The 25,395-nt window shown below is 41.1% G+C and overlaps 3 protein-coding genes across 4 annotated transcripts; 1 reads left to right on the plus strand and 2 right to left on the minus strand.

Annotated features, from left to right (window-relative positions):
- Nucleotides 1–1,696: 1,696 nt before the first annotated feature.
- Nucleotides 1,697–12,574, plus strand: cdcp1a (CUB domain containing protein 1a). Its single transcript, XM_030073354.1, has 9 exons — nt 1,697–1,917; nt 3,079–3,294; nt 4,669–5,022; nt 5,187–5,552; nt 6,680–6,871; nt 7,372–7,740; nt 7,850–8,206; nt 10,146–10,233; nt 11,041–12,574. Exons 1-9 carry the CDS (start codon nt 1,848–1,850, stop codon nt 11,519–11,521), a joined length of 2,493 nt encoding a protein of 830 aa, XP_029929214.1. The 5' UTR covers nt 1,697–1,847; the 3' UTR covers nt 11,522–12,574.
- A 1,839-nt stretch (nt 12,575–14,413) lies between these two features.
- clec3ba (C-type lectin domain family 3, member Ba) lies at nt 14,414–16,108 on the minus strand. The gene is made up of 3 exons (XM_030073438.1): nt 15,929–16,108; nt 15,657–15,755; nt 14,414–15,174 (listed from the first exon to the last, which is right to left on the minus strand). The coding sequence occupies exons 1-3, from the start codon at nt 16,023–16,025 to the stop codon at nt 14,774–14,776; spliced, it is 597 nt and encodes a 198-aa protein (XP_029929298.1). The 5' UTR covers nt 16,026–16,108; the 3' UTR covers nt 14,414–14,773.
- Nucleotides 16,109–17,972: 1,864 nt separating this feature from the next.
- On the minus strand, nt 17,973–25,167 carry fez2a (fasciculation and elongation protein zeta 2a). 2 transcript variants are annotated; one of them, XM_030073409.1, is made up of 10 exons: nt 24,775–25,167; nt 23,361–23,469; nt 23,056–23,172; nt 22,701–22,833; nt 21,517–21,782; nt 20,973–21,053; nt 20,100–20,175; nt 19,940–20,005; nt 19,340–19,367; nt 17,973–18,609 (listed from the first exon to the last, which is right to left on the minus strand). In XM_030073409.1, the coding sequence occupies exons 1-9, from the start codon at nt 25,092–25,094 to the stop codon at nt 19,357–19,359; spliced, it is 1,179 nt and encodes a 392-aa protein (XP_029929269.1). In that variant the 5' UTR covers nt 25,095–25,167; the 3' UTR covers nt 17,973–18,609; nt 19,340–19,356. The 2 variants fall into 2 exon arrangements, with proteins under 2 accessions (XP_029929269.1, XP_029929270.1); XM_030073410.1 differs by lacking the exons at nt 19,340–19,367; nt 20,973–21,053 and having other exon boundaries at nt 17,976–18,609.
- Between the last annotated feature and the right edge of the window lie 228 nt (nt 25,168–25,395).

The following is a 25,395-nucleotide window of genomic DNA, read 5'->3' on the forward strand; positions in this document are numbered from 1 at the left end:
AATGACGATGCTGGAGGAATAACGTAGGCATTTGTATGAAACTCTCTCTCTCTCTCTCTCTCTCTCTCTCTCTCTCTCTCTCTCTCTCTCTCTCTCTCTCTCTCTCTCTGTGTGTGTGTGTGTGTGTGTGTGTGTGTGTGTGTGTGTGTGTGTTGGGTGGGGGGTGGGGGGTATATCCGTGTTATTACCTAATTAGTCCCCACTCACTCTTTTATTATTCTGTTGTAGATTACTTTATATGTGACTGCCCAGCAATGATCCATTATACCTCTAGACGTCCAGTGAAACAATAATCAGATTATCTCAGTCTAATCAAATAAAATCTCCACCCATTGTGAGTCATGTGCGTGACAAAGGACGGACAGAAATAAACATTTTCGCCCTGACATAAGCTTTACCCCAAGCACTGACTGATTTTGCCCCAGATTTGCTTAAATCACCTGGGAGGGAGAGAAATCACAGTGACTCCACCAGGCTGCTCTCACCAGTTTATCCCCCCTGTTCGCTGTAATTATCCCCTTCATCTGTCAGGGGACTCAAGTCTGGTGTCTTTTTCTCACTCCCTCTCTCCGTCTTAACATCAGGCACAGTCTTGCACTGGGACTTTTCACACCAATTACAGATTTTTATTACCCAAACACAGTAGTAACCAATTGGAAAATTCCAACATGGTGGTGAAAAAGCATGTCTCCAGATAATATTAATTAAGCAACTTTGCCTCCACAAACAAAGTGGAACTCAATATATACTCAGTGGCCACTTTATTAGGGCCATCTGTACAAACTACATTGTCGAAAATGTATAAAATGTATAATTTTAATTCTATGTTTATTATTGAGGTTGTAGTTTGCAGAGTTCTTGTTCTTGACTACATTATATTGAGAGGTGTTTCTAATTTTTTGTCCTCCCTATTTATACACATGAGGGGGGACAGAAGAGTAGAAATACCTCTCAACAAAATGCAGTCCAGTACAATAGCACCACTATGAGCTCAATGCCAAACATAGAACTGAATGAGCACCTCTATTACTGTGACAAAAAGAAAACCTGAGCATTATAGACATCATGAAAGCAAACTTTATACCCCAACAGATGCATTGTATTGTATTAGATTGTTCAAGTGTGTAACTAATAAGTGGCTAATGAGAGTACATTACTATGATCCACAACCGTGATTTAACCTCAATTTCAATTTCTAATAATGGTGTAATCTCATGTTTAATAACAGTTTTCATTTGTGTGCCATATTTAACAATAATGTGGCTGCTGTAATCCCCGCACGTGCAGTTCGTGTATCCTTCTCTGGCTGGCAGTGCAGGGCGTCTGACATGCCTAGGCAGGAGGGACTTCATCATCCTGAGTAATCACCTTGAGCAAACACAGCTCAGTGTGAACCGTTTGCCTCCTACCTAGATGACAGACCATGCAACCTTTGTATGACTCTTTAATCAAGGTGTGAGTGGGAAGAAGAAAAAAAAAACTTAGTGTAGCATGGTCAAAGAAATTCTTATGAAATTCGGCGTTAATGTTAATATGTTTGACAACAGCACCGCGAAAATCCGCTGTGGCATGTAAAACCTAGAGTATGTTTATGTGCAAACTGAATCTCGTTTACAGTTGATTCAGTTCTGGGGAAAAAAAGCCACGCCTTTACCTGGACGAGGTGCTGACACACTGGAAGAAACCGGAAGTGTGAGATTGTTACTTCACAACCATCTGCTCCATGTTTAAAAAGAAAAGATCCGGTTGAATAGGTGGATGGTCCCGGGTATGGAGGAAAACAAGCTGTAAAATATGCGCTGCTCTCCACCGATTTCCCTCAGGAATAGTTTTAATTTTCGGACAGCATGTCCTTATCAGCAGTCACAGTCGCTCTCCAGTTTTTCCTATTTACTTTCGCCGTCTTGAACGCATCAGGTAAGTTCCAGTTTAATCAGAAAGTAAGCCTGGTTTACAGTTACATATATCTGATATGGTAAATCCAGCTAATTTCACTGTTGTCATGAGAAGCAGTAATAATATCTCTTATATTATTGTTTATTCTCACCAGGCTTTTCATTTGCCATATACCATCAGGCCTGGTGTTGTTTACCCTAGAAAATCAATGGTGGATGACAGCCGAGAGGTGTTGTATTGAGAGACGTGTAACATAATCAGTGACAAATGGTGCATAACAACATTCCTGATGATGAATTGTTGGAACCTGAATGAGTGCAACTGAGTGAACTAATTATTAATTCAGCTTTTTGACACATATTCCCATCCTCACAAACATCTGAGTATCAAGAGCTGGACAGAAGTGGAAGTGAAAGACTACAAAACATTTTAGAGTCCCAGTCTGGCTGAGAACTGCTCAGTTCTGAGTGTAACATGACTGGACTGAACAGTTTTTATATATTTAATGAACACAAAATGCCATTGTCATAATATTCACAGCGAGGGGTGATGTCTATGGTGTGCTATTTGTCAGATGAAAGGTTGTAGTGATAGTTGTGGAGGTAGTAGATTGACAAATCACTAAGGAGGAATTGGTTATTTTCTCCTAAATATTTTACTGGCTTTTTGGCTGATAGGTGGGTATTCTGTAAATTGCCAGAAGAGGAGGTGGGTACAGTCCATACACCTGTGTATCCCCTCCACTGCACCACTGATTATAGAGCCATGTCCATTTTAGACACAGCGGGGCACACACTCGGGGGGATCTCTGAGACAATGGGGATTTCATGCAAATTTTGTGAGCACATTAGTTGCTGTGTGAGCAACTCTGTGTTTGATCAGCGCTCAGTACATTCACGGCTTGTCTGGTTAGTCATGGAGGGAGTGAAGCCAAACTATCACACTCATCTCTACTCTCGAACCAGTCATACACGACTTTGTCAGCAGCAAAGCATCTCTAAAGCATTGTGAGGCAAAGACTTCCTGACATTCATTTCAGACAGTCTTCTGACATTCATTCATTTTTGTCATGATATTATCACCGTTAACTTTTGGTGGGAAATGATGCCGCTGTGGTTTTTACCTTTATTTTATCTTCTTTTTTCCTTCATAAAAATTTCATGTTCCCTCTGTGTTACTCAGGCGCCCAGACGTTGACCATCACCCCTGGCAAAGGCAGCACCTTCAACATTAGCAGGAGTCAGGACAAGGGGTCAGGGTGCACTGTATGCTCTGGGGCGGGACGTTCGCGACAATGTGGACCATTTGCCCTGCTAAGAGACAATGGTGCTTACTCAGTGGAGTTTAACTGTGCCAAACCACATGATGTATTCAGTGTGGAAATTGTACGAAATATAGGTAAGAGATTCTTAGTGTTTGAATGCAAAAGATGGGTAATGTTTGGTCAGTGTTATAATAAAAATAAGAATAAGAATAATATAAAGACCTTTATTTATATGCCACTTTTGATACATCAAATACAGCTCAAAGTGCTTTACATAACAAAATGAAGCCTAAGTTTAAAAAAAATGTAAAAATAAAAAACAATTCAGAACAGTAGCAAGCAAAGACTTAGAAGACAGATTAAAGGTGTTTTAAAATAAGTCAGCCATGAAAAAATTTAAATAGTTCTAATCATTAAAATGTTAAAAAGTCAACAATAACATATGTATAAAGATGGAATAGAATAAAAAAGTATTAAAAAATAAAATGGACAGAATTAATAAATCAAATTAAAGCGCAGCTAGATGCATACTATGTTAAATAGATTTGTTTTCAGGTGTTATTAAAGGTAGCCACTGAGCGATCCCCTCTAGTGACTTTGGGGATGGTCCTCCACAGTTTCAGCACATAGCTAAAAGTCTGGCAGCAGAGTTGTGAATAAGTTTGCAGTGTCTCAATTGAAAATGGACCAATAAAAAGAGTTAATTGAAATGAAAGTATGAACTAGTTTTTCAGCATTTTGTTTGTACCTTAGCAATATTTCTCAGGGGAATGAGTGCTGTCTTAGTCACCTTGTCTTTGTGAGAATTAAAACTTAAATCAGAGTTTAAAATCACACCTAGGCTTGTTTCTTCTGACTTAATCTGGGAAGCTACATTTCCATATGTTTTTAAAAAGTGCATCCCTTTTGGTTTTGGGGTCAGCCAGAAATATTTCCATCCTCATTAAGCTTTAAAAAGTTATTACTCATCCATTTGTTGGATGGAAATGCATGATTCACTGTGGCGACCCTTAATGGCAGCAGCTGAAAGAAGGAAGTGGCCTTATCCATTTGTGACAGACAGACATGGAGCATAAGAGATCGGTGTCATTTGGCTAAATAGAAATATGTAATTGTGTGTCATCAGCATAACTACAGAAGTTGACATTATGTATCTAATGGGAGCATGTACAGAGAAGATGCGGGGACCAAGACAGCTTCCTCGTGCAGTACCGAATGGTATCTAGCTGGAGTGGTGAAACACTATGTGTAAAGGACAAACAGTGGATTTAATTATGGTAGCTTTTTAGGAGCAAGAAAGAACAGCCTTGTCTTCAGCTTGATCATCATATTTTTTAGAGTTTGGTAATGGGTTCACAAAGGGTTTTTAATCGCAGAATGCTGGAGTTTCCTCAACCTGTAAGGTATTAAGAAATCTGAATTTAAGATAATGAACATCACTTGCAGGGTTTTCAGTTTTTGAAAATGACTACTGAGCCTCATGTAACCAAAATAATTTTTGTCCTCAGAGTGTACCACAAAGTCCTGTAATGGACATATCGTCCTGACCGAATCTGACTCCCTTCCTTTGCTACAATTCGACCGCACATTCACCTGGAACCTGAAGGCTCCCACGGCACAAGCCTTCCAGATAGACTTCACCAAGATGGGTTTGAGACAGATAAATCCTTCAGAGAGCTGTCCAGACAAACACACCTTCACTCTTGAGGCCAGGGGGAATGTGTCCATCGGGAAATACTGCAAAAAGGGCACAATCATTAGTGCTCAGGTACTGAATCAGGGCAGGTTTTCTCTGCATGTTCCTGCCAAACAGAAGCTGCAAAATGCCAAGTTTGATGTGTCCACTGGGGAGAAAATCAAATGTGAGTTCTCTTGTGTGTCTGTCAGACTTTTCTTTCTTACAAGTGTTGATATACAATATCAATATGGCAATGAAGTGTAATACACCATAGAGATGATTGCATGTCTTATTATAGACAAAAAAAAAATGTGCTGATGGTCCTGTGTCCTGTGTTTTCCATCTCAGCCCTTGCCATAATTAAAGTGCTTGTACCAGAGGGGACCTCGTCTTCAGAGTTGTTCTCTCCGAACTACCCCAACAGTTTTTCTGATGACGACATGATAGAGTGGGACTTTCAAGTTCCAGCCAAACACAAAACGTATGTTCAATTCTCGAACCACATGCTACCCCAATGCCGAAAGAAGCCTGCACTGGAGTACCAAAGCAAAAGAAATGTGAACTTCTCACTCTCGATGACGGACACCAAGCCAGTCCAAACTGAGGGGAACTTCTCCCTGATCCTGAGGAACTGTGAGATGGACAGGAGGCATAAAAATTCTCCTGGACTCAACCTAAACTTCAAGGTCTCTGCTGCTAAGATGAATTCTCCAGGTTGGTTCCTTATGGACGTTATGATACAGGTTTAAGATAAAGGGATTTTGTATTCTCTCCTGCCAGTTAGTTTGTCTGTCTGCCAGTAGGCTATGTCAAAGACGTAGGAAATTTGATGGACAGGTAGGCTTTGGGGTCAGAGAGCAATTGATTTGGTTTTGATGTTGATACAATTCTGAGATTTCTGCTGTTAGATTATTGTAGTTTTTTTTTGTTTGTTTGTTTGTTTGTTTTTTTTGTTTTGTTTTGTTTTGTTTTTTTGCTATGAGAAAGGACCTAACAGAGATAGAGATCTGAATCCAAATAATGGGTGTGTTTGCAGGGTTACAGTTTTAGTGAGAGGAATGATATGTAGGTGTATCAGCAAGATGGAGAATTGTGCAGTACTGTGGAGATTTTTGTTCTCCGAATGCTGTCTAATTTAAAAGATTTATTTCTTTTTTAATACATTTAAAGAATGCAAGTACAAGATGTGACAGTTATGATAATAGATGCTAGTAGATGAGGTTATGCAATGGTTATGATAGGATGTTCCCTCTTTTTTGACTGATCTAAAGATGGGCCATATTGAGTTCGGTGAGTACGGATGACATGGTGTGGAAGGACCTCACAGTTGTTATCTGAGCCATCGTCCTACAATACCTCACATCTTGGGGGAAACCTTACAATGGAAATTTGTGTTGATGTAGTACAATTGTTCAGTTATAAAGAGAATAGTTTCATTATGATTTCATGACTTGACAAGATTGATGTCTGATTTGATGTCTAAATAAGCATAGGAACCATGATTTACACAGTGGCTCACCAACTCACTCATCTTGTGGCCTTTATTTACGCTCTCATGTCTTAACTTTGGGGAGCTCTGAGATTGCCTCATCACCGAGTCATGAATGGAAGGGCAGATCACCAAGAAATATTTCCTCAAACCAAGGGGAATCACACCCTGCTGTGGCTCAAACTGAAATTGCCATTGTACCTGGCTGTGACGAAATAATGATTTCACCTGAGATACACACTTGCATTGCAGTTGCGTACATGTTGATGAGTGTCTGTCTCTGTGTGTGTGGGTGTCAGAGATTAGCAGACAGAGAGGAAATGCTCATCTGTTGTAATGATGTTTTCCTTAGTGGTGTGTAGTGTGGCTTCGCAGAAGGGCTTTTCCCTTTACATTGAGAAGAAGAGACCGGGCTCTGAGTGTGAGCTGAAGATGAAATCTGTCACCCAGGAGAAGATTACTGTTCCACCAGGCAGCACTACTCAGGTGTCGCTCCAGGACTGCCTTCCTGAAGACCTGCACATTACTGCCAGGACAGTCATAGGTAACTCCTGTTTGAATCATATAGCCCTACCTCCCACTGGTCTTGAAAATGCTTGAAATGTTTTGGGAATGGAGTCCTTGAAAAAGGACTTGAAATTTTTGGGGTTTATCTCTATCTACTATAGTAGTTGTATATGTTTTAAATTGACCTCTAATGGTGAAAAGTTTAAGTGGCTTTAGCTCATCAAAGCCACTGACCTCATTTTGTAATTCACCAGTCATGTCCAATTTATCATCCATTTCTTTGAATTTCTAATAACCCTAACTCTAACCGATTGTATTTTGACTCCTTGCAAACAGTCCTGACGGTATCTGTGCATCACAGATATCACTTGCTAAATATGCCCATGTGAGCATGAAATGGCCAGATTTATTCCTTTTCAGCTGTTCCAATTTACATTCTGGTACTTCTTTAAAATTAGAAATTAATTTTCACTTGCTACACCTCTCAAGACCTTCATGACCTTCTGTAATGTCTTGTAATTGTTCACATTTTTTCAGAATGTTACCAACTCAAAGACTGTCCAAAGGCTCCTGTCCTGTTGACTGTGCCTGTGCTGCCGGACTGCCTTCCTGCCCCCCTCAGCAATGTGACCTGGACCCTCCGCTCACCTCCACATGGCACCGTAGAGCTCCGCTCTCCCAATGGTACCCTCAGACAGTCCTTACCTGGGCAGCCATGTAATGACAGCATCGTTGTCAAATTGGCTGAGGATGATGGCACATGTCTTGGACACTTTTGCTCTCAGGGAGCCATCAAGAAGGTCCAGATCCACACCAACATGACAGTCACTGCCTACAGTACAGGGAATAAAGCACAAATGTCCCCTAAGCCTGTGCTAAGTGCCTTTTTCAGAGAAGAGATTTCAGGTAACAAGGAGTTGGAAGTCATGTATTTTGAGTCATGTGTCATGAATGAATGTATTGTGCCTTTTGATATTTTGATATTTAGTTTCCCCTCTTTCTGATGCACATTCAGATAGGTACATATTCACGGTGTCTCCAAAGAAAGGCATTCCTGTCCATGTAGCCACTCCTGGCTGGCCCGGAGGAATGAAGCCACATTCCACCGTCTCCTGGATTGTCTCTGTGCCCTCTGGGATGGGTGCTCACTTAATGTTTGCCAACCTCAGCCAGCCCAAGTGCAGCAAAGGCCACGCCAGTATCTGGGTACAGAGCCTGGGCTCCCAGGAGGAGATGTACAGCCGCAGGGAGGATGAGGAGGCTGACAGTGAGATCACCGTCTACAAGAGCTTCTATCTCAACATGTCCAACTGTCTGCCTGAAAAAGACAGCTTCAGTGTTGTCACACAGATCACCTTGCATAAGAACAAAAGTAAGAGGAAACCCGCCTCCAAGGTTGTTTTTTCTTTCTTTTTTATTTACTTTTAGCTTCTTCCACCTCTTAACCTCTGTGCAAACACTGGGAAGTTCATTAATGTTTGTCTAACTCTGTGCTTAAAACATTTTCCATTTTTTTAAGGAAAGAAATCTGATATCAAAGCGATGGAATTACACAGATTTCTTACACTGCAAAATTTTTCACTGTGAATTCACAGTAAATTATTGGATAAGTTTTGCATGACTTTCACAGTAAGGATTACAGCAATATACTGTGAAGTGTACTCAAAGCAATTTACTGTAAATTCACATCTGTGATATTACAATGCATTGCTGTAAAAGCACAACTGTGTCCTGTAACTTCACAGCTTCAATGACAAAGCAATTACTGTGATATTACAGTACATTACTGGGGAATTACAACCTTTTGCTGTACATCATTACAACAAGGCCCTGTACTTTTACAGTGTGTACTGTGAAAGTAATGCACAAGTTGACAGTAATACTGTGAATTTACTATGTATACTGTGGAAATCATGCAAAAATTGGCCAGTAATTTACTGTGAAAGTAATGCAGATGAAGTTTCCATTTACTGTGAATTTACAATCATTGTACAATTAACACACCAACACACAACTCTGAGGTAAAGTCAATGTTAGCCCAATGGCATATTTATTTACAAATAAAGGGTTATTCAATATAAATGCCAAGAAATTCAAGAATTCAAGAAATTCAACTTCCTAGTCCTAGTCAAACTTTTCAAAGCCATCTTAAAATGCAGAGAAACTGTGCAGAAACATGCCATTCAACCACCCAGCTGTGTCCCAATAACAGTAAGAGGATGGGAATGAGGCCTACATGGCAAGGTAAGAGAGGAAGGGAGAGAGCGATGAAGGGATGTCGTGAAGGGGTCAGGTGCTCCTCTCAGTCTCAAACATTCTATAATCCACACGCAACAGCGTCGTACAAAAATCTTGAAGTGCAAAGTTGTCTTAAAAAAAAAAGTACAAAAAGAACTACTCAAAACTGAGCCTGACAACTGCTGCAGCAAAAAAAACATGATGCCCACTTAAAGTTCATTAGTTTCCTCAAAAGGTGCTCATATGAGGGTTCATTGTTGTCCGCTTCCTGGTCTTTGAGCCTCTTTCAGGATTGATGCCCAAGAAGTACCTGTTAATAAGCAAAGATAGTTTCAGTTTTAAATAGACTTATGTATTGCATCAAGTTGAGTCATCATCCTTCATAATCTTATCATATGCAAACTCAACAGTTCAGTAAAAGCATAATGTACAGTATTTAGGTATTCAAATTTAAATAATAAGATCGGCTGTGGTAAATAGCAAACGCTAACATTAGCTAGCTAGCATTAGTTAGCCTATATCAGACCACACGGGCAAATGCTACAGCTAGCTAACGTTAGCTAGTTAGCTAATAGTGCTAATTAAAATAGCATGGGTGTACTGCAAACAGACGTTCTGCATGCAGCTCACCTTCTCCATTCAGCCCAGAAGAGAAGAGGGAAATGGCCTCTTCAGGTTCAGTGCTGAGTTTGGTTATGTCATGTGACTTACCAGGGAATATTTGGATACAAACTTTCACTGTAATAATAATGTTGAATGCTGTGAAATCCTTGCATTTTTTTACTGTGTTGCTGTGATATTACAGACCTTGTTGTGATATAACGGGTGTTTTGATTTGCAGGATTTTACTGTAAAATAACAGTTAAATGCTGTAAAATCCAAGGATACTGTAGTTTTTACAGGTATTCATTGGGATATTACAGGGGAACTTAATCGCAACAAGTTACTGTAAAATAATACTGTTAATTATTGTGAAATGCTGGTAATTTTTTACAGTGTAGTTATCCATTACAGGACAGAAAAGATTGTCTCTGCCTCTGTGTGATTGTCTCTGTGTGTTTGCTGTCAACTAGATCTGCTGCTGACTGTCATCCTGAGTGTGGTGGCTGCTCTACTGGCCATTTTTAGCATCGTTCTGGCAGTGGTTTGTGTGGTGATCAGGTGAGAGCAGCAGATTGGTACTGTATCATCACTGTAAATTCTTTCTGTGTCTGTAAGGATGCCTTTTTATCTCATTCCAAAAAAAAAAAAAAAGTTCACTGAAATAGCTATTAATGATTAATTAACGAGTGGGAATGACCAGGAAGAAAGACAAGAGAGAAATCCTGCCATTTGTGTACCTGGTATTGATTTGATTGTGACACCAGTGCTGTATACAATTTTTTTTAATATTGACTAAAACCAAGTACCGATCCCATCCGTTGCTTTCACTGAACAGAATAGGTGTGGACCATTACTCTCGGGTCACTGGCCAAAATAAATGGTATAGATCGCCTCTTTTTCAAGTTTAAGTTTGAATTCATGTTTATTTCGAGCCCTTAATCACAGTTGCAGTCTCAAAGGGCTTTGCAGGCCCACAGCTGATAGAAAACAAAATGGCAAACCCCTCACCTAAACCTTCATAGTGGGCAAGAAAAGGTTCTTGGGAAAGATCACAGAGAAAGGGAAGCTGCTCCTAAACTGGCCAGGAGTGCAACAAGCACTGATTTGACAATTAGTAGCACTCATCGATTTGAATACAGGCTTCTGTGTACCAAACATGGAAAAATTAGACATGTTACTCAGGGCTTTTGGTATTAGATAATAGTCTTGGGTAAATATCTCAGATACAGATTCTCCATTTTAGCCTGATATTGGAAGATTACTTGGCATTCTTTTGCGCACACCCTTTCTTAACTGTATAACTGATCATTGTGATTGATATGAATTTAATTCCTTCTCATTGCCTTTATCTTTCCTGTCAATCAGGAAGAAGAAGAAAAAGTTGCATCATCAGGTGTCCATCTACAATCCTAATGGCACCAGCTCATGGCCAGAACCCAACGGCATCCCCAAATCCCTCGACGACGACTCGCATGTCTATGCCACCATTGAAGACACTCTGGTGTACACACACCTGTTGAGAAAGGGGGAGGAGATGGGCATCTATGGAGAACATGACACATACCAGGAATTCACAGGGCCCACAGACGCACCCAAGCCAGCAGTCTCCATGACCACCGTCCCCAATAAGGTGGAAGGTAATGATTACCGATCATTCAGGCCCCCATCCCACCATGCTCCCCCACTTCCAAACAGGCCTCCAAGCCAAGGCCAACACATGGTGGACAATGAGCTTTACCACAATGAGCTTTACCACACTGAGCGACAAAGTGAGGAGGGTCATTTTCCAGATGTTACTGGGAGCAGAGAGCTGGGTCCGAGGCTGGATCCAGAGGGAGGGAACTGAAGAGAAGATTCGGCCTGCTCCTTTTTGCTTGGACAACATGCACTCTGTAATATCTATTCCCTGGCATCTATGTGACTATGTGATATCTTGCAGTTCAGCTGTGCAAAAAAGGCTTTATTTTCATTTTCAGCTGTAGTTTTTCACAAGAGCCAGTCATACAAGTTAAACTTGTTCAAACCTGCCCGGCTAGTTACCTCATTTCATCATAGATGAAGATACCTTTGTTCTGATGGCAGTACTATTCCACTCTCTCAGTGCCAGATATGCCTTAATAGTGCTCATATTCTTTTGATTTTAAGTTGATTTTAAGTGATGAATGTCTTTTTTGTGAGCTACATTGTGTGGTGTTAGTTTTTTTTGTTAGTTACACCATGTATGTCTGTATAAAAGTAACATCATGTGTATATAACAGATGTTTTTTATATGTCATTGTCTAAGAAATACAAATATTTTCATTTTGATCATTAAACAGTAAAATGTGCCTGAACAACAGCCACAGAGTAGAGGAAGCTGAAGTTGTCTTACTGTCTATGTGCAGTCAGTGTGTAAATAGTTACATCTCACAAAGAAATGCCACTTTGTTTTTTCTTTGCCGTGTTACATTCAAGTAAACTAAGTGTTTGTGCAACTTTGTATTTCACAGTTTGTCATTTGTCATTTTTCACAGTTTGCAGGTTTCCTGGATTTCATGGAAATCCACATCTGCTGTTTTGCTCATCTGAACAGATCGGCTCACCATCGGGTCGTATTTTGTACCTGGCATGTATGCACAAAATGCAAAGCGGCCAAGCAGTTACAGTGTATCAAAACGTTTCTACACAGAGCAGTTTTTTTCCACATTAGACTGACTAGGAAGATACCATAAAATCCACAGGCTCCCCCAGAGGAAAAGTACAAGTCAAATTTCTAAGGCAAATATGAGAAAAACACACACACACAAACACACACACAGAATAAATGGTGTATTCTCAGTTAATCTGTTTGTAATTATATCTGTACTCTGAGCTCCTGTCAGTCAGACTTGAAATGTATTAATTTTTTGTGAAGCCATGCTCTTAGATGTTCTTGCCTCATACAATTTAGAAAATAAAACTTTAGATTGAGATGTTTGCCACTGCTTGTAGAAAGCTGCTGTCTTGCTGTAAATACAAACTGATGAAATAAATTCACCTTTTCTTTGATGTCGGCACAAAAACATTTTTAAATTGAAAGCTCTTAATTAAGAGCTATGCAGTTAAACACTGATTTTTACATAAAGGCTTAACAAACTGTTACAAACACTGAGCCGAAGGTATTTTCTGTCCACAAACACACCCGTGCAGAGATCAGTGAAGATAATGGAGGCGTTCATTTAGACAGGGTTTGTCTGTCCCTTGGGCTAATAAACACAAGTGAGGACTAAAGTAGAAACCAGGGTTGGATGTTGCAGAAAAGCACAAGTCGGCACAGGTTAAGTTTAACCTTCCAGCACTGATGTTTTATTCAGGTTCAAGTGTATTTAAAGCTCAATATCACTGTTTAAAGTCTCAAAGGGCTCTACATGCCCACAAGTTTTCAACAAGCAAGACGACACCCCTCAACTTAGTCATCATAGCGAGCAAAAAAACCTCCTGAGAAATCCTGAGAAGGACCACAGAGGTAGGAGACCCCTTCATGGCCACACAGGTGTGCAACAGGTGAGCACCTTCAAAAGGCTCAACAGTAAATTCTAAGGAAATCAGAAATCACACGTTTTTAGGCGAGGGGATGTCTACACCTTACAAATCTTGGCCCCACAGGACTATAATTATGACAGTCTTCCCCTATTGCATTTGTGAAGGCTTTCTGAAAAATATCCTATGATTAATAATATTTCTGTCTCCTTTCCTGTTAGATACTCACTGACATCACATCTCTGTGTGGGAGTGGGTTAGTGGGTGGAGGATATATGATGCAAACCACGTTTGGCTTGAATGTCACTGTTTTTCTCAATGAAGTCACTTTTTGGACTTATGCTAAACCGTTTCCACCCTTGACAACAGTAATTCAGCTGACCCCACCAGCATGAAAAGGGCATAAAAGACAAATCAACAAAGTAAGAAAACAACATCAACAAAATAGTCATGGTCTTAGTCTTGCAGCTTGGTCCAGGTCTTACTCTTGGCCTGTGAGTTTACTTTAACACTCCTTAAAATATAAAGCTCTGAAAACACATCTCTGATATGAATTAGCTCACAACTGAGTATCCCTGAGCTGACGGCATGCATTCACACTGCAGCTATTATACAGGCCAGAGCAGATAAAAAATATATGAAACACTTCATCCTGTGTTTTTAGGTCTTATTTGTAGAAACACTTTGGCTGCTGTTGGCCCAAGTAACCATCTAGGAAAACAGCAGACCTAAAAAAAAAAAAAAAACATGAAAGCAAAAGGCCACTAGTATCTTTTTTTCTTCTTCCAGATAAATATCTCCATTAAACTAAATACATTTAGTTGGAATAACTTGCAGCCAAGCCTTTTTTTTTTTTTTTTTTTTTTTTTTTGTACTAAGCTAATGGGTACGTTTTTAACTGCCAAAAATTTTCCCTCTGAGGAACAAAATAGTCCTATAATGATAGCTGCCCTTTCACTCCCAAGAAAAATGTCTCGCATAATCAAGAACACTTAGTGAAAAGGCTAAGGAGGAGTCATAGCTCTGCTAATACTACATAATAAGAGCGGCATAATTTTACACCTTCAGAAATAGAAACAAAGAGACATGAGGAAAATAGCACTAAAAAAGAAACGTAAGATGATTGATACCCAGTAAAAATAAACATTTTTATTGAACTGATCAGCAGATGTTGGGATATTGTTAAAAATTAAAAATATCCATGTACAAAACGCATGCTATTCAGTAGTGTTTTCCTCGACATTGAACAGGCTGGTACAGAGCAGAAGGCTATGTAGTGTTTGAGTGTGTTTGAGGACACAAACCTACTGAACCACAGTATACATCAATGTATATATTATATATCATCCAATGATGGTTTTAGCTTATACAGTTTTAACAGGCCATTCCCTAACAGCACATACCAAATCGCTGTGTAAATTCATTCTGTTTTGGATAATCATCATATAACAGTGAGCTAATGGCTAAGAAAGGGCAGCACATACAATAATTCCTGAAGATCTTGCAAGTTATGTACCTTATAGCTTTCAAATGCTCTACATGTTTCAGTTTCTCTGCAAGCTGCATTCACTGTTAAATGAGAGCAAAGCAGTGGCTGCGCCTAGACAATATTGAACTCGCAGACAGAGGCCTTCTCAGCACGGCAGTTCTCATCAAACCACTTCCCATTGGCTGTGGTGGAGAGGATGGCACAGTTCTGGCCTCGGCCTCCATCCGGCTGCAGGGTGATCTCCGTCTCCCAGTTCTTGAAACGCACGCTGGACCCCGACTGGTCCACCCAATGGCCGTCGGTCACTAGGTCGTTGATCCCCAACCAGATGTGCTCCTCGGGGCCGATGCTCTGGCGCACATAGTCGTAGAGCTGGTCATTCTCGTCCCCGGTCACAGGGGTGCTCAGACTGCCCCCCTTGGCGATGCAATCATCATTGGCTGTGTGGTAGGTTTTCTTCACGGGATCAGCCAGAAAACACTTGCCAAGGATCTTGGTGCCTCTCAGGCAAACTGAAAGGGGGGATGATGAGGAGTCAGTGTGGGACAGATTCTACGCTCTGCATCACTCATGTTCCACTGCTTCCATGACGCTCACCCCGACTAATGAATAACAGCCATCATCACCTTTCACATCCCACACAATACGACCTACTGCGTGTGGAAGAAATGACTATGTTTCTACTCTCATGACACGTTGACATAAATCAAGACAATGTCAACATAACATAACTGACCACATGAAACTTAATGGCAACAGTTACAAATATTCATCAGTGTTAAAGACAGCAGGCAACAGCCATGTCACAATTATGACAGTCTTATGAACACAACTTCAAGATAAAGTGTTACCACAACTAAACTGGAGGAATAGTGGTCAGTGGTGGAACTGCAAATACAAAGCAGCTTCTTCTGTTGTGATGCATTTTAGTGTAAACACATTACAACACATTACAGAGGACCGCTGTGCTGCCATTTCTCTGCAGGTACAGTACCTGTTTGCAAGGCTTGCTGTTCTTTCAGCAAATTCAGCTCTGCTACAATGTCATTAATCTGTTTCTTTAGCTCCTCAATTGCAGCATTGTTTGCAGCATCTGTTGAAGTTAAAGAGGGAAGAAAATGAGCAACCATTTGTTCATAACATCCACTCAGCATTATTTATCAACTTTAATGTCTCCTCAGTAGTGCTATTCTGGAAAAGGCACTGAGATTTAACAAGCAGTAACACTGATTCCTTTTACTACTATCAAGTAAACATGCATCCTACCTTTCTTGCTATTTTTCTTCTTGGACGGGTTCTGCTGGAGTGTGCAGTGTGCCAGCAAGAGAAGGCAAAACACCAAGCAGACAGCTCTGGTATCCATAATGCTCTGACAACTACTTTACTGCCACAGTAAAACTTTGGTTTGGTGTCGCGACAGTGCCCCAGCAAAGCGCTGTGTAGCTCTGAGGGCTGGCCGGAATCACACTGCTGTGTTTTACACGCCTGGAGCAGCGGCACACAGTTGAATGAGGAAGTCTTATCTCAGAGAGAACAAATGTTTGACAGATGTTTAACAGCTGTTTGTGTTTCTTTTGAAATGGATGGTGAACAGGGTTGTGCATGGCGTTTGACATTGTCAGGACAGGCATGACTTTGGTTCCATGTGTGTGCAGGTCACTGGTGAACCTCAGGGGCGGCACTTTGTATTTGTTTTTGTCTTACAGGAGGAAATATTTTCTGTGGAAGCCTGCCCCCCTCTCAGATTCTTCCACTCAGATCAACTTATTTTATACTGTTATTAGAGGAGGGGGCGGTAAACTCTTGCAAAGCGTGTTGCAAATAATTATCAACTTATATTACTTTACCTCCAATGGATCAAAATTCATTGTTGTCTGGTGACTGACCTGTGGAGTCAGTCTCTCCTGGCTGGATGTCCGAGCTGCCTGATATGGTGCTGCTGATGGCTGTAACAGCCCACAAGTTGGATGTTTTGGGATTTCTCCATCTGGTTCTCCTCAGTAAGCTGGAGGAGGTACAGCTGACACGTGGCAGAGCCTTACATAATGAATCACCAATTTTGTGGGAATGCAGAGTTTTGTTTTTGTTTCGTCTCGATCAGAGGTTTCAGTGACTTGTGCCAGCACACAGACTTGACTGCTGCTGATCCCACATTTGACTCACTGTGAACATATGTAATTTTTATAACACAATACCAAGCAGATGCTTTCACCTAATCACCACATTTTGGCTGTAAACACATTGAACAGGCAGCTAAGACAGACACTAAAATAACAATGAACTGGACTACCGCATATTACTTGCAAATATTTAACTCTAGATCAAACAACTGTACACATTCTGCCTTATTACTATGAACACAAACAGCTCAATCACAACAATGAACCGTTTTCTTTTAAATCAAGTCATTTTATCAATATATTTGAAACAAAATATTTACAAAACAAATAAATAATGCAGCAGATAAGTAGACCAGTAATACAACATTCATTGAAAATAAGTCATTTACAATGTACAAAAGTTCAGGCAAAGGCAAAGGCAGCTTGACATCTTCTTCTAGATAGAAATACATAAAACAATGCCCACTCAGTATGTGCGCTGCCCTGTGCACAACAGGCAGGTCTCCACTCGAGTCTCTGATTCAGAGTTCGTTAGTGTCTCAGAAGACAGTGCATGAGTTATATTTCGTTTCAGTAGCCACTCAAATGCATAGTTTGTTAGTAAGTTAGTTGTGTGAGAGCTAAACTGTTACAGTCTGGATTATGTTTCCTTGACTATAAACACTTTTTCTTGCATGTGGTAATAATAATGTGTGTATATGGTTACTGCTAAGATGACCACAAAGCAGGAAAGCATACAGTACATTTTGTCTGCATCGGCACAGGGAGCTGTGTTGAGTTATACAGCACTCTTAGGTTTTAGACAAACTTGATGCTTCAAAAACTAATATTTTTATTATTGCCTATTATTGCAGCTGCTGAGCTCTCACGTCTCCTGGCTAAATGCAGTGTTCACAGTGTCTTTGAACCTCCTTGACTGGTGTTTTGTTGCATCAGTCCAGGAGCCTGACATGCTTTAGGTAAATACACTCAGTGGCCGCGTCATTAGGTACACATGTTCAATTTAATACAACTGTTGGGCGATAAAGTTTACTTTTCTGCTGCCTATAATGCTCAGGTTTTCTTTTTGTCACAGTAATAGATGAGTTCATTCAATTCTGTGTTTGGCATTGAGCTCATAGTTAGTGCTGCTGTTGTACTGGACTGCATTTTACTGAGAGCTGTTTCTAATATTCTGTCCCCCCTCATGTATAAAAATAGGGAGGACAAAAAATTACAAACACCTCTTAATATAATGTAGTCTAGCACAAGACTTCTGCAAACTACAACCTCAATAATAAACACAGTTAAATTTCCACATTCTCCACAATGTCATTGCATTGGATTGTACAGGTGGACCTAATGAAGAGGACTCTGATTGTACATTAAATGCTTCAGTTAGAGTTTGCCAAATAAAGGCATAGCTTTGCTCTTAAGTCTATCCAGCAAAACTTACAGTTTCCAAATACTGCAGCCCCGTATTAGTTTATCTGCAGTATCTGTATATATTTCTTACATGATTTATCATTTTTAGGATACAGTGCAAGAAAAGTAAAAACACTGAAAGAATATTAAAAGTGTAAATAAGCAGGAACACACTAGGTTTGTAAAATCGGCATGCTCAACACAAAATAAATACAACCAAGAGAAGAATAGAATACAACAAAGGGAAAAAGTTGAGGTGAAAACATGCAGGAATAAATTAAGTGTGCTTATGTCGCAAAAAAATAAATAAAAATACAGCGAGTCCTCTTCATCTTTGTCATTGCCATGGTAAACAGCAGTCACTAGGTGAAGCCTCTTCAAAGTGTTTAGGCACCGTCCTTCTGGTCTATGTTGGGCAAAGCACTGCAGTGAAACCAGACATATGAGAATATGAGCTAAAATAATGACCAGATGACTGTGACTGGCCAGAGCTGAGGCTTTGGCATGTCAGGAAAAAATTGTACAGAAAAACACATAGCCAATAGATAGATTAATAACTAACGGTAGACAGACAGATAGGTTTGTTCAAATTATATCCATCAGTTCTACACAACCAAATGTACAAAAATTTAAAGTAAAAAACCTTATAAAGCAACTTCACAAGCAGACTGGGTGATTTGAAGGAGAAATATTTGGCAAGGAAAGACGAGTGCTTGTTAAACAGCATTAAAGGGAAGTGTAGAGGCCATTTGGGAAAAACTGTAGGAAGTCAGGCATGAGAACATCACAAGGCAGACTAACATTACTTGCTACATTCATCATCATAATTATAAAAAAAAAAAACAACAACAACAGACTAAGTATCTCTCAGTCGATCTTTTCAGAGTGATCCTAAGTCTAGTGAGTGCAGAGTGAAAGAGGTGAGTGCACCCGGACTCTGATGTGGGTGTGGCAGTGAGTCATCAGCAGTGAGGGTTGGTCGAGACAAGAAAGGAGGATCTCTCATGCCGTAAGCAGCCACTGTGTCATAGTGGGAGAAGTGAGGAAGTGAAGAGGACAAGGCGGGATGAGATTTGCACTAAGGTTCAATGGTCAAGAGGGGGCGCTCTCCACACAGTGAACGTCACAGCCTGGGGATTTGCATGTCACAAACCTCTCCTTCCACTGCTCTCACACCAGCGCTAGCGAGAGCAATGCAGCGATAGATTTAGGTAGGGCAGATCATGGAAAGTAGAGAAAGAAAACATAAAAAGAATGAAAAGAATGTATGTGAAAGAAAAGAGACACACAAAGTACAGTAAAATGTTGGCGACTGTTAACAGGAAGCTTTGAGTTCAGGTCATCAGTCACTGGGAAACTAGAAAAATATTGATCTGCCATTGATCCAGTGGTTTATGTGAAGCATGTATTACAGTCTAGACAGATTAAAGGAACAGCTCACCCAAATATCCATCTATCTATCTAAGTATCTATCTATGTGTGGATTTGCTGTTGATTTTTTCACATTAAAAAGTTTTGATAGTTTGAACTCCACAAAAGAACAGCTATCCACCTCTATTGTATTTGGTTGAAGGGAGACAGAAAAGATGGCAGCAAACTGAAAACCTCCCCAAACCACACAAAAAATATCTGGAAAAGATCAGGAAAGACTGCACCGGGGGAATTTTTTTTTTTTTTTTTTTTTTTTGCATTTTGGGTGAACTGCTACTTTAACCTGTCGATTTAAAAATGTGCAAGACAGTGAGCGGTTCACCTTTGAGAATGTAGTCTGTCAGGAGGCCGGGCACCTTGTCACTGTCGTCCCTCATGGCTTGAAGGACTGAAGGGAACAGGAGACACACAGAGGAGAGGGCGGATCAGCCTGTTTGATCTGAACTGTCAACAAGTTCACATGATCACATGATGAGACTCACTCTTGGTCAGGATCTGGAGGTCTTCGATCGAGGGAGGATGTCCTTTTTTCTCATAAGGGATGACGGTGGTCAGATACTGTGGGCCATCGGGTGAAAATATGAGGAAATCAGAGAGACAGAAATTGAGATAATATTTGAGGTATAATGGAAATGCCATGCACCTCTAACAGTTTTAGAACAACAACAAATGCAGTTGGACTTGTTTTTAATCTTATTGGGAGATCCAGTTAGGGAGCGATTGTGAAAAGAAAAGTAATTATGTTGGAAAAAGGATCCTGACAAGCTGTGACTCATTACAAGAAAAGTGACGGTTCAGTCCAGGAAACAGATCGATGTAGAGCAGCGGTTCTCAGCTGAGTTAGCCTCAGGCTCCTCGCTCGTCTTCAGTCATGAGGTCACATTTCCACCTGCAGTCTAACTTAAGAGCCGTCCAGTTTGGTTTTTACAAACTGAAATCCACAATGCTTTCATGCACTGTTAAATATCTGACAGCAAAAACAAATTATTTTTTATTTCTTTCTAAAAGTTTGCTGAATTGTTGCTTTGGCTGATGAAGATGCAATTTTTCAGATTCCCACCTAAACATGTATATATAATAAAAGGCTGCTTCCATTTCTTATTTGTGTACCAGTAAAAAGAGATTTTTTTTCCTTTAATTTTGTTAATGGGTTTTTTTCTTATGCTGGGAAACAGTAATCCAAGGTAAAAGTGCTGTTGATATTTGCCTCTAATTTTTTTTCCTTTTTTCACTAAGTGCACCTGCACACTGAAGGTCTGCTCAGAACTGACCTGTGGCCCACTTTTGGACCACGACCCACCAGCTGAGAACCGCTGATACAGTGTTCAGTGGCACAGAGGGAGATAGAGAGTAACCTGTTTTTCAGTGCACCCGCTCCCAAAAGTTTGCCGGAAGCCATTTTGTATGACAGTGGAGAGTCCCTCCATGCTGAAACGCTGAAGAGGAAGGAAGGAAAGCAGAAGAACAGGACGAAAGAGGTGAGCCAAGGTCAAAGGTGGGGAAACATGCAGGAAAATATCACAGGTTGGTTTTGTTAGAAGTATAGTTGTTCTTAGATTAAAGGATTCAAAAAGGGAGTCGCTGCTGATTGCAGCTGAGTGACCAGATAAATAAGAGATGGAAGGGGTTTTGCAGACAATACCAATATGTTACTTTCCAACTCATCGCTGATACTGATATGCATTTTTGAAAGAAGCGTAACGCAAAAGCAGAGATAATAAATTAAAAAACAAAAACAAAACACAAAAAATACCATCATAATCAGTCAGTAGTTTATCACAATAAACAAATGAAAGACAGATGAGAAATGAAGATGAAGGGGTTTAACTAGGCTGATTAATGATTATTTACTTTTGCAAGTACAAAAACAAAAGCAAATCAAAAAGATCAAGTACTGACTGATGCGAGTGTCTTCTCCACCCGGCCCTGGGAGCTCCCGGCTCCGTTCTTAAGTTTTTTCTTCTTCTTCAGCAGCTCACGGTGCTCCTTCTGCCGGTTCTGCACGTCAATGAGCACCGAGATGAAGCTGTTCTTCACCTCTTTCTCAAAGTCCAGCTCGTCCCGCAGAGCCAGATGCTGAATCAGCTCCTCGGAGAACCTCCTGATCGCCGTCTCCGTCTCCTCCAGACGCTCGTTCAGCTCTGCGATGCTCATGGCCCTCACCCCTGCGCAGGAAACACACACACACACACACACACACACACACATTATGCACAGGCAAACACACATCTGACACCCCGAGCACATCAAACCCACTGATGGATCTCTCTCTCTCTTTCCTTTCATGTCCTTTTCATGCTGCATTCACTTTAACTCTCTTTGACTCTGAAAACAAACATGATGGAAATCTGGGAGTCAAATGACAAAAACTAGGTGTGAAAAAACATTTTTGTTAAGTGAAGTAAAATTAAAACAAGGCTTTAATAGAAAAAACAATAACTAACTGAAACTGTATTGTGATTTTTTTCCCTAATATTAACTAATATTAACAAAAATTATAGATGAAATTTCTTTAGTTTTTGGCTTTTTTTGTTTGTTTGTTTGTTTTGGTTGTTCATCTATCCTAAGTAAATACATTTTTTTTTTTAAAAAACTGTATGGTGTTTTGTTTTTACTAAACTTTTCTGACTTTTTCACCCCTGAGAGATACCTCATATTACAAACTACAAACAAGAGTAAAACACTGGAACACTGGAACTAATAAAAACTAAACTACAACTACACATTTTCAAAAAATAAAAACTAAGCGAAACTTGCAAACTTGCTTTGAAAATGAACTAAACTGAAATTAGTAACAAAAAGTCAGCACAAAATAAAAATGAAAACCTTTAAAGCACCCTTTGTTGTTGGTGTTAAAAGCTGAATCAATAGATTGTTTAGTTGGTATTTAAGCAAAAACTGCTCTGCACACTTTTGGTTTCCACCCTGGATGAAAATCCCTCTTGTTAGCATCAATTTTTCCCAAGCTGACATCATGAACGCAACATCGCAGCCGGTCGGAAATTTAGAAGTTGGAAATTCCACGCTGCAAGTTGAAGTGAACGCAGCGTTGTTGTGCACAGTCCTGATCAGTGGACACTCACTGTCCTCAAAGCTGGGGCTGCTGCTGGAGCGCTGGACGTCCAGGGAGAGCATGGACAGGTCCGACTGAGACGGGTTCTGCTCTGCCTCCATGTCGGGAGAGTCCTGCATCATCTCCTCGATCTCCTCAATAACCTGCACACACACACACACACACACACACACACACACACACACACACACACAAACACAAACACAAACACACATCCGATAACAAACACTCAAACCCAGTCCGGGGAACATCAGCCCAGACGTTAAATCTGTCTGAGCCAAACACAGATAGATTTATGCCGTGTCGTCTGCTCCTCTGTATTTACAGCCACACGAAAGGCGCAGCATGATGTTCTTCCAGCTTACCTGCTCGGCTGTGAAAAGAGGCTCGTCGTTCAGGCAGGAAACGATGATGGAGTGCATGTCCAGCTGCTCCCTCAGCTCCTCATCGTCTGACAGCTCCGCCGTGACGTTGCCCATTCTCTAGCCAGGTCAGAGCAGAGGAGGGGGAGGGAATTTAATCAAAACACTAAATCCCTGGCACAATGAATATCTGAGATTTGGGGAATAAATGGCACATGTGGGGGAGGGGGGTTAGCTAGATGAAGAAAAAAAATAAATGGAGTAGGGCAGAGGGGGAGGGGGAGGAGGCAGGGTGGAGCGTAACACACTGGCTTCTCTTCCAGGTTGAACATGGGGATGTGAAGGGAGCACGTCCGGGACTGCTTCCAGTCCACCGGCATCACCTTGCCGTAGTTGTTGGTCAAAGAGTTCCAGATTCTGTGGGGAGATGAGAGGACACGACAATCACAGCATTTTCAACCTCTAATCCACCTGACTCTGAGCAAAAGTCACAGTTTCAGTGAGTGTGGTGTGTATTTCTGCCAGTGAAAGTGACATTTCAGCGCAGAATGCAAATAAAAAGCTTCTCAAATGACTATCTTACATTATGTATATGAGTAAAGCACAGGTGGTGACTGCTTATGGGATGATACAGCAGAAATCACGTTTATCCACAAAAAACAAACCAAACAAAAAGCATCCATAAAAATATCACAATCAGACCACACAATTTTGATCAGGAGGTCAAAAAAGCATGACACACCCCTGTAATCTCCAACACTGGTGTTTATGAAATGATAATGTCACTGCACTAAACCATTTTAGAGGAGATTTGAGGATATCACTAAAACCCCGATGACCACCTCCTGCACAAACACAGCCTCCCAACCACTGGCTTTGTCCACATTGTGATCTACTGACCACAGTGCAAGCCCAAGCCCCTGACAAAAAAGATTCATAATATGTGTCAGCTGAATGAGCTGAGTTAGTGCACACGCTTGCAGTGACCTTCTTTCCTTACGGGCAAACATTTTTGAAGAACATACAGACAAATAAACAACATTTGGATGGTAGCATTGCCTAATTTTAGTGTTGTGTAATTTAATCATCATTTGGATCTTGTGTGTATGTGTGTGTGAAAGAGAGAGAGAAGGAAGTGTGTGTGTGTGTGTGTGTGTGTGTGTGTGAGAGAGAGAGAGAGAGAGAGAGAGAGAGAGAGAGAGAGAGAGAGAGAGAGAGAAGGAAGGAAGTGTGTGTGTGTGTGTGTGTGTGTGTGTGTGTGTGTGTGTGTGTGTGTGTGTGTGTGTGTTGGGGATCAGTATCAGTTACCTATATCTTTACTGTCAGCCAGACCTTCTATATGGCTCTGCTTTCAGGTGCTGGTGACAGTTACGGAATCCCTCGAGAGACAAAAAGCAGAAATTGTCTTTCTATCTTTAATAACAGTGTGTCCCGAGCTGAACCAATCCTTGAGCCACAATGAGCCCTTCCTGAGCATAATCAGATCCAGCGGGGAAAAGAGCAGCATGTAAACACTCTAAGCTGCCTGGCACATTTTAGGGTATTGTCATAATAAAAGCACCACAGAAAGTCTGAACGCCATAATAAGCTCTGGTCAGTAGCATCGGCATGCTGCAGTCTGCAACATAAGCATGTTGCCATCGCCGCTGAAAGCTGATCCATCCACATTGTAATGACGACTGACAAGCTCTCTTTTGTAATAACACTGAATAAAACACTCACTCGTCTTTCTCCAGCAGCGAGTCCTCGGCAATAATGCTCACCGCAGCCGCGGGGTCTGTCTCCCCGCTGTAATGTCGGAAGCACTCGGTCAACTTCTGGTCGAAATCGTTCACCAGGTCCTCCATGGAGCGGAGGGCTCCCGTTTCCCCCGCAGGGAATCTCTTGTTGTGCGGCTCAGTCACTCCGTCCTCTCGGCCCTCCGCTGCACGCTCGGCCGGCTGGCTCGCCCGGCTTTTCTGCGGTATCCCCCGGTCAGACACCATGGTCAGGTCGCTCACATCCGGCCACTGATCGTCGAAATGTGCGAGCTGCGCCGCCATAGCCCGGCCAGCCTCTGCTGTCCTGTCCTGTGTCCGCCCCGGATAAATGATGTATGTGCAGGCGGACGACTGGCAGGCCTCAGCATCCTCTCTGCCGGTCACCCCCCACCACACACGCACGCACGCACGCACGCACGCACACACAGAGCACTGCGTTATTTACCCCAGTCTTAACCAATTATATTTTTATTTTAGTGTACATTTCACAAACCAATCAGACAAATGCTGTATAATTTGTGTCTATTACATCATAGCCCTGAAGCGGTTCCGTCGCCTTCTTTCATTCTAATAAAAACGGCCA

The sequence above is a fragment of the Myripristis murdjan genome, chromosome 16, assembly GCF_902150065.1.
Source record: "Myripristis murdjan chromosome 16, fMyrMur1.1, whole genome shotgun sequence".
Classification (NCBI taxonomy): domain Eukaryota; kingdom Metazoa; phylum Chordata; class Actinopteri; order Holocentriformes; family Holocentridae; genus Myripristis; species Myripristis murdjan.